This window comes from Gekko japonicus, unplaced genomic scaffold, assembly GCF_001447785.1.
Source record: "Gekko japonicus isolate JY-2015 unplaced genomic scaffold, Gekko_japonicus_V1.1 scaffold4965, whole genome shotgun sequence".
NCBI lineage: Eukaryota > Metazoa > Chordata > Lepidosauria > Squamata > Gekkonidae > Gekko > Gekko japonicus.
In genome coordinates, this window is record NW_015160983.1 from 7,871 (window position 1) to 15,452 (window position 7,582).

The following is a 7,582-nucleotide window of genomic DNA, read 5'->3' on the forward strand; positions in this document are numbered from 1 at the left end:
TGTTTACCTTGTTTGTTGTCAAAACCCAGGGCTTTTTTTGTAGCAGGAACTCCTTTGCATGTTAGGCCACACACCCGTAATGTAGCCAATCCTAATGAGTTTCTGCTGTTGGGTGTGGCCTATTATGCTAATGAGTTCCTGCTGGGCGTGGTCAACTTGGGAGCCAGCCCTCCCAGGTCCCTGCTGGCCGCTGGCAGGGAACTGGGGCGGGGGGGAGGTAGGGTTAGCATATCCAGGTGGGGAAACTCCAGGAGATTTGTGGACAGATCTTGGGAAGGACAGGAGCTACAGTGGGGTACACGGCCATAGAGTCCACCCTCCATAATAGAGAGCTATCACTTTTGCCTGCCAGAGTGTTTCCTGCAGGGATCCTGGATATTCCCTTCACCCAGGTACTTTTAATATAGTTTTGTAAAATACAAATAGATCTAACAAATTTATCAGTGCATTTATACCCAGATAATTTGTCTGATCACATAGTATCTAGCTCAGGGGTGCTGAACTCATTTGTTACGAGGGCCGGATCTGACATAAACGAGACCTTGTTGGGCCGGGCCACGTGTGTCATAAAATGTTATGCCAGGTAGCGGAGATATAAACTTTATAAAGGACACAAACACAAAGGGGGTTTTTTTACTTTAAAACTTGCTTAAAACGTTAGCACTCTTGCAATATTTTGTTTCTTTAAGAGTGTCTGATAACTGACACCTCTTGCTCTGAATTATTGCATCAAAATGTCTGTGCTCTTGCAATGCTGAGTATGCTGTTCAGGTGTGTGTATCTGTAAGCTGCAAACCCAGAATGACGCAGCAGCAGCAGAACTGGAAGAAGCAGCAGAAGACAGCCAGTTCCACCGCAGGCCTGACAGAAGCCCTCCGGGGGCCTGATCCAGGCCCCGGGCCACATGTTTGACACCCCTGATCTAGCTAAATCCCCCCCCCCCAATCCCTGACCCAGCCTGTCCTTTTTGGTGCTTCCCCAGCGGAGCCCGTTGACCCCACATTCCTCATCAGCCGTGGTGTCTCCAACGTCATCTGCTCCATTGTCTTCGGGGACCGGTTTGACTACGAGGACAAAAAATTCCTCACTTTGGTTGGCCTGATGAACAACAACTTCCAGCGCCTAAGTTCCTGGTGGGGGCAGGTGAGTGAGAACTGCTCTCTTAGACGGCCATAAGAGGAGATCACGCCAACTGGTGGAGACGAATTCCATCCAAGGCTAAATGGAACTTCCGTGTTCTCTTTGAGGGCTGGTGCGGTGTAGTGGTTAAAGTGTCGGACTGGGGTTTGGGGGTCTGAATCCCCACTCTATCCGATGGAAGCTCGCTGGGTGACCTCGGGCCAGTCACACACTCTCAGCCTAACCTCCCTCACAGGGTTGTTGTGACGATACAACGGAGGGGAAGGGAACAACGTAAGCTGCTTTGGGTCTCCATTAGGATGAAAGGTAGGCTATAAATCAAGTAAAGCCAGTTTGGTGTCCTGGTTGAGTGCGTGGACTCTAATCCTTCCCCACTCCTCCACTTGCACCTGTTGGATGACCTTGGGCAAGCCGTAGTTCTGTCGGAGCTGTTCTTGAAAAAAAGAGCAGCTTCCGTCCAGAGCTCTCTCAGCCCCACCTACCTCACAGGGTGTGTCTGTTGTGGGGAGGGGAAGGGGAAGGGGAAGGAGTTTGTGAGCCACTCCTTCGGGTAGTGAAGGGCCATGGGGTATAAAGCCAGTCTCTTCTCTTCTTCTAAATAAACACAGGCTTCTGTGTCCTTCTTGTTGGCCTTCTGGGGGTATTCTATTTATTTACTTTGGGGAAACAGGAACAAGCCTATGTGGATGCTGCTGGGCCTGATCCAGGCCACTGGTGTTGCTTCTTCTTCTCTGCAGATGTACAACCTGTTCCCTCGTGTCCTGTATTACCTGCCCGGACCCCACAACAGAATTTTCGAGAATTTCGAGAAGTTGCGTCTCTTTGTTCTGGAGATGGTCAAGATGCACCAAGAGACCTTGGACCCCAACTCCCCTCGCGATTTCATCGACTGCTTCCTTCTCAAAATGCAGCAGGTGAAATTTCGGCAACGGAGACGGGTTCGGCTTATGTCCAAGGGCCGAATCTCGCCACCCAGTTCCTAAATACTTCCTGACTCAAGTGGGCTGGGAAGGGTTCGAGTGGCTACTTGTGTCCATCAATCCATCTTCTTGGCCACTTGACAACTCGGAGGATCTTCTTCCTCTCCTTTCCTTTCTTTCTGCAATTTTGTCACTTCTTGGTACAAGCGTCCACACAGCAAATAATACAAAAGGGGGGGGGGGATTGCTATCTAAAGCAAAATATCATCTGTGTTGAAACACAGTGGACACTAAGTCATCTTGTGTTGTAGACTCACCTGGAAAACCATCTTCGTGCCCCTTGGTTGAGATCAGTGTACAGTCCTAAGGGCCCTTGCCCAATGTTGAAGAAACAGAATAGTATATTATCCTATAAGGAAATGGAATGAGACTCCCAATGTTCCTTGTTCCGGAGGAAGGACCAGAAGTCTGAAACACTGAAAATTACCTAGAAAAAGTGTTGGATATTGTATATTTATACTTTGGACTCGGTATTTTCCTATTATGGATCTTCTTGGCTTCTGTATTTTCCTATGAGGGATTACATGAATAGATTCATTTCAGACTATATATGCATTTCACTTTACTGAAGTCTCCTTTTGTGTATTTTTTGCAGGATATTCGGCTCACAGTCGTTTTCTGTTTTTCTTTGCTATTTCTTACTGTGTGCTGCACTGTTTGTTGTTGTAGATAATCCACTAGACAAAGGAAAGGGATCTTCTAAGATACACATTAGAGGGAAATTAAAAGGCAATGAAGAGCTAGCTACATTCTGATGGCGCATGTGGCTATCTAAGCTTATTCCTGGAGGGTGTGGAGCAGCTTCCGCCTCCCTGCACATGTAAAGGATGTTCTCTCTCCCTCTGGCCCTGCAGGAAAAGAAGGACCCCCTCACCTACTTTCACATGAACACCCTTGTGATGACCACCCACAACCTGTTCTTTGGGGGCACGGAGACCACCAGCACCACCCTCCGTTACGGGATCCTCATCCTCATGAAGTACCCTGAAATGCAGGGTGAGATGTGAAGGTTATTTATTCACTTGGGCACGTGCTGAGTCGGATCCCGTCAGTCCCCCGGCACACTATTTCCCCTCTTCTCCCCAATTTGCCAAGGTCTCATGCAGAGAAAGGTCCTTCCTAGTCCAATTCCACGAGATGTCTCCCAGTTAGACTTTCTGGGGGACTGAACCTGTGGCGAAGCATGTTCCTTCCCCCCTGAATTCTGGCCCTTCCACAAATATGGCTGTACCCAGGCAAGTTCCATGTTCCTGTTTCTTCCGTATGTGCACAGCCAAGGTCTACGAAGAGATCAGCCGGGTCGTTGGCCCTCACCGTAGCCCATCGTTTGAGGATCGGGTGCAGATGCCGTATACTGAGGCCTTGATCCACGAGATCCAGCGGTTTGCTGATATCTTGCCAATGGGGATCCCCCATGCTGTGACGACCGACACTGAATTCCATGGCTTCGTGCTCCCTAAGGTATCCTCTTGCCTTTTAGCAGGTTTGGCAAGTCAGTTCGGTGTAGCGGTTAAGAGCAACAGACTCTAATCTGGAGAACTGGTTTTGATTCCCCACTCCTCCTCCACATGCAGCCAATTGGGTGACCTTGGGCCAGTCCCAGCTCTCTCAGAGCTCTCTCAGCCCCACCTACCTCACAGGGTGTCTTTTGTGGGGAGAGGAAGGGAAGGAGATTGTAAGATGCTCTGAGACTCCAAGGGAAGGGTGGGGTATAAATCCAACTTCTTCTTCTTCTTCTTCTTCTTCTTCTTCTTCTTCTTCTTCTTCTTCTTCTTCTTCTTCTTCTTCTACTACTACTACTACTACTACTACTACTACTACTACTAGTTCCTGATTTTTTTACATCAAACACAACTTTTCTTTTCAAGAAAACGGTAGTGGCTTCTTAGGGCATCCTCACTTAGAAGGACTACTGGTGGTGGCATTCCACTTCCAGTTCATCTGGACCAAGTTCACACCATCACAGGATTTGACCACCTCTGCAACATACTGGAGATACAGCTGTAGAACATGTAAATTAAACTTGAGATACCCAAATCATATCTTCACTTGCTGGACAAGTGCTTCTTGGAAGGTCTCCGAGTGTTGGTGACGGCGCCACCAAAACCTGGTCAAGCCTCTGATTTCAACCACAGCATGTGTCAATCTGGCTAAAGAAAGAGAAACAAAAGGACTCTGTTTCCACTTTACGCGGAAATATTTCTAATGTAGGCTCTGCTCGACTGGATCCCAGCATGCATTTTTATACCCCAGAGAGGAGAACAAAGCAGAGGGGAAGAGAAGGGGTGAATTTCGGCAGAGCCTCCCCTAATTTCCATGGGAACAAATAACATAAATAAATAAATGTGCCTGGGGGCAGGACCCACAACAGGCCTGCCTCAAGGGAACCCTCAGGGAGGAGTAGCCGGGTTCTGCTGTTGTGCTATGCAGGTTAAGAAATGGGGGGCCCAAATCCAGAAACATACACTGGAGACACAGGGAGTTGGGTGCAAAAAAGGAATGGTTAGGGTTGAGGTTAGGGATCCAACTGTGAACAAAAAAAAGGGAAAGAAACTCAACCCTGAAACCTAGGATGAAAAACCTAAAAAGGTAAGTCAAACAGAGTAGAGGGCCAACAATTAAAACTTAATATATACAATATATAAAAATACATGTATTTATTTGTAAAGATTTAAAAACATGTAGGGGCCCAATTACACCTCATATAAAAAGTCCAAAATCATATACACAAGGGCCAGTGAACTTGACCTGACGCGTTTCGGCCTGTTTAGGCCTTCTTCAGAGGTAGGGTTGCCAAGTTGACTCACCCCTCGGAGTGGGGGAACCTCACCGGGGTCCGGGGGTTCATGTTGGATGCGCGTGCGCGCGCCTAAAGCGCGCACGCGCTGGCAGCACGTCACAGGAAGTGACGTGCTGCATGCTCACGTTGGGTTCCCCCCCATATGGTTTCCCCCCCATATGGTTTCCCCCCGACGATGTGGGTCACGCCCCCAATGTGCGTGACGTGGCTGCGTCACCTCTGGTGACGCAACTTCGGGGGCAGAGTTCCCCCCGGGCCCGATTCCGCCACGGCGGAAATCGGGCCTCCGAAGCGGAGGATTCCCCGCCCCCCAGCCCCATTTGGCAACCCTATTCAGAGGTCAGACGCAATGAAAAACAAATTAGCTTATACCATAATACAATACAATTATGCAGCATGGACACAAAATGGACCAGGAAAGAATTGCTGTAAACCCCCCCCCCCCCCAAATAAAAAAACCCATGTAAACTAAATACATATAAAAAAATGAATAAACAATGCCTATATTATAGTAAAAAAAATTGACTGACTTCCAAAGTGAAACTACTAGGCACCGAATAAAAGTATAAACGAGGCCTCCCAAGAGCCAATCACATGCCATATAATATTTCACTGATAATATTCTAGAAGCAAAAAAATTATTAACCAGTGCAATCTACAGTATTGAAACTTAATTCAAAAGTAATTAATAAATAAAATTAATTTTGTTACTTCTGGTCCAGAAAGTGCCTTTCAATCAGCCCCGTAGCTAGGGAATTCTTTGGGAGGGGGCCTTGGGGGGGCCCGCCAGCTAATTAAATGGAAGTACAGTGCAGGTGGTAAGTTGGAGCTCTTTGGGGGCAGCCCTGGAGGGAGGGGGCCCAGAAGAAGCACAAGGGGGCCAGGCCCCATGGGCCCCATGTTAGCTACGGGCCTGCTTTCAATGATTGTTTAATTTAAGCTAAGGTGTCCTCAGCAAAATTGTCCCTTTAGCTGATAGCCAAAAGTGCTGGCGCTTTATACCCGGTGTTAGATGATGCAGTCCTTGTCGAATGCCTTGAAATGGTCATGTGATTGCACATCCCCCATACAGCATAACATTCCAGACTAAATTTTGAATGGTCATAAAATCATACCATACACCAGTTCGTTTAGACCATATGGGGTTAAAGTTTTAAGGGCATGGATCCAAAACAATATAAGGGTTTTCAAATGCCGGGTCATCTGAAGGTTGTTGGAAGGCCGAACATATTCCAGAGCAAAGAAAGAGAATTCTCTGTCACTGTGACCAGCAGTTTCGAAGTGGTCTGTGAGGGGAGCATTTTTTCTTCTCTGTCTGATGCAACGTCTGTGTTCTGGAATCCTGATCTTTATTGGCCTTGAAGTACTTCCTATATACATTTTTTTCACATTTACAGATGATGCCATAGATAAGACAATTGAAAAATGACCTAATATTATACTTTTTCTGCTTAGCTGAATCATAGCAAAAGTTTGTACATAACATCAAATCACAAACCTCACATCTTCCACAGGGAGAGTTGCCAGTTGGTAAATTTTGCTCATCTACTCCCCTTTGTATTGCTGGAGAAGATTTTAAGCTGCTTCTTATTATCATCTCTCTCAGATTTTTAGAACTCCACTAGGCAAAGAGAGGGACAGTCTCACATGAAGGAATATTAGTTAATAAATGCCAATGTTTTCTAATGATGTTACTGACCTCAGTTGATCTTCCATCATATGTCAGTGGAATAATAATCCTATCAGACTGACCTTGTCTTTTCTTAGGTATCAAGAGGAAGGACCTACTGGTATTTTTTGCCTTATGGAAAGCCTGCTTGACAATTCTGGAAGAATAGCCCCTGTCTCTAAATTGGCCAATTAGTATTTTAGCCTGTTGAACAAAATCAGAATACAGGCTACAGTTTTTCCTAAGCCTCAACAATGGGGAATAGGGAAGATTCTTTTTTAGATGTTTAGATGGTGGTTGAAAGCTGGCACTAGACAAAAAGGAGTTGTCATCTGTAAATTTTCTATAAGTCCTGGTCTCTATTGTGTTTCCCACCCTTCTTATACTGACATCCAGAAAGTTAATTTCCTTATAATCATATTTCATTTCAAATTTGATAGTTTCATGCAGGCCATTGACAAACTATTTAAATGCCAATAAAAGTGGAACGGAAGCTTTCCAGAGTAAAAAAAATATCATCCAAAAATCTTTTGAAAATAATAATGTTGTTTGCATTAAGGATGAACTGATTTTCAAACCTATTCATAAAAAGATTCACCAATTCCGGTGCAAATTTGCACCCCATTGCAGTTCCAGACACTTGCCAAATATTTATATAAATTTTGAAATTGGAAGTAGGTTAGGGATCCACCAAGACTCAGTAGGAAGACAGACTGAAAACCTAGCAATGTGGTTTCCTTTCCCACCAGGGCACCAACGTCATGCCTGTCCTTTACTCCATCCATAAAGATGCCACCCAGTTCAAAGACCCGGAAGCATTCGATCCCACCAACTTCCTGGATGAGAAAGGAGGCTTCCGTCGGCGTGAGGCTTTCATGGCCTTCTCAGCTGGTGAGTTGTGGGTCGGAAAGCACAGAGAGAGAGAGAGAGAGAGAGAGGTGGGGGACGGTGAGGACAGTGAGGAGTATGAAGAAATCACAGGTGCAGAGCGCT

The 7,582-nt window shown here is 46.2% G+C and overlaps 1 protein-coding gene across 1 annotated transcript in view; it reads left to right on the forward strand.

Moving 5' to 3' along the window:
* Positions 1-7,582, forward strand: part of LOC107122449 (cytochrome P450 2F2-like) — a gene marked incomplete at its 5' end in the record, with an annotated part of 10,493 nt that overhangs the window by 1,974 nt on the left and 937 nt on the right. Inside the window, 5 exons of the mRNA XM_015425555.1 lie at positions 983-1,143; positions 1,878-2,054; positions 2,975-3,116; positions 3,394-3,581; positions 7,339-7,480. Coding sequence (XP_015281041.1) covers positions 983-1,143; positions 1,878-2,054; positions 2,975-3,116; positions 3,394-3,581; positions 7,339-7,480 — 810 coding nt within the window. The remainder of the gene's footprint in view (positions 1-982; positions 1,144-1,877; positions 2,055-2,974; positions 3,117-3,393; positions 3,582-7,338; positions 7,481-7,582) is intronic.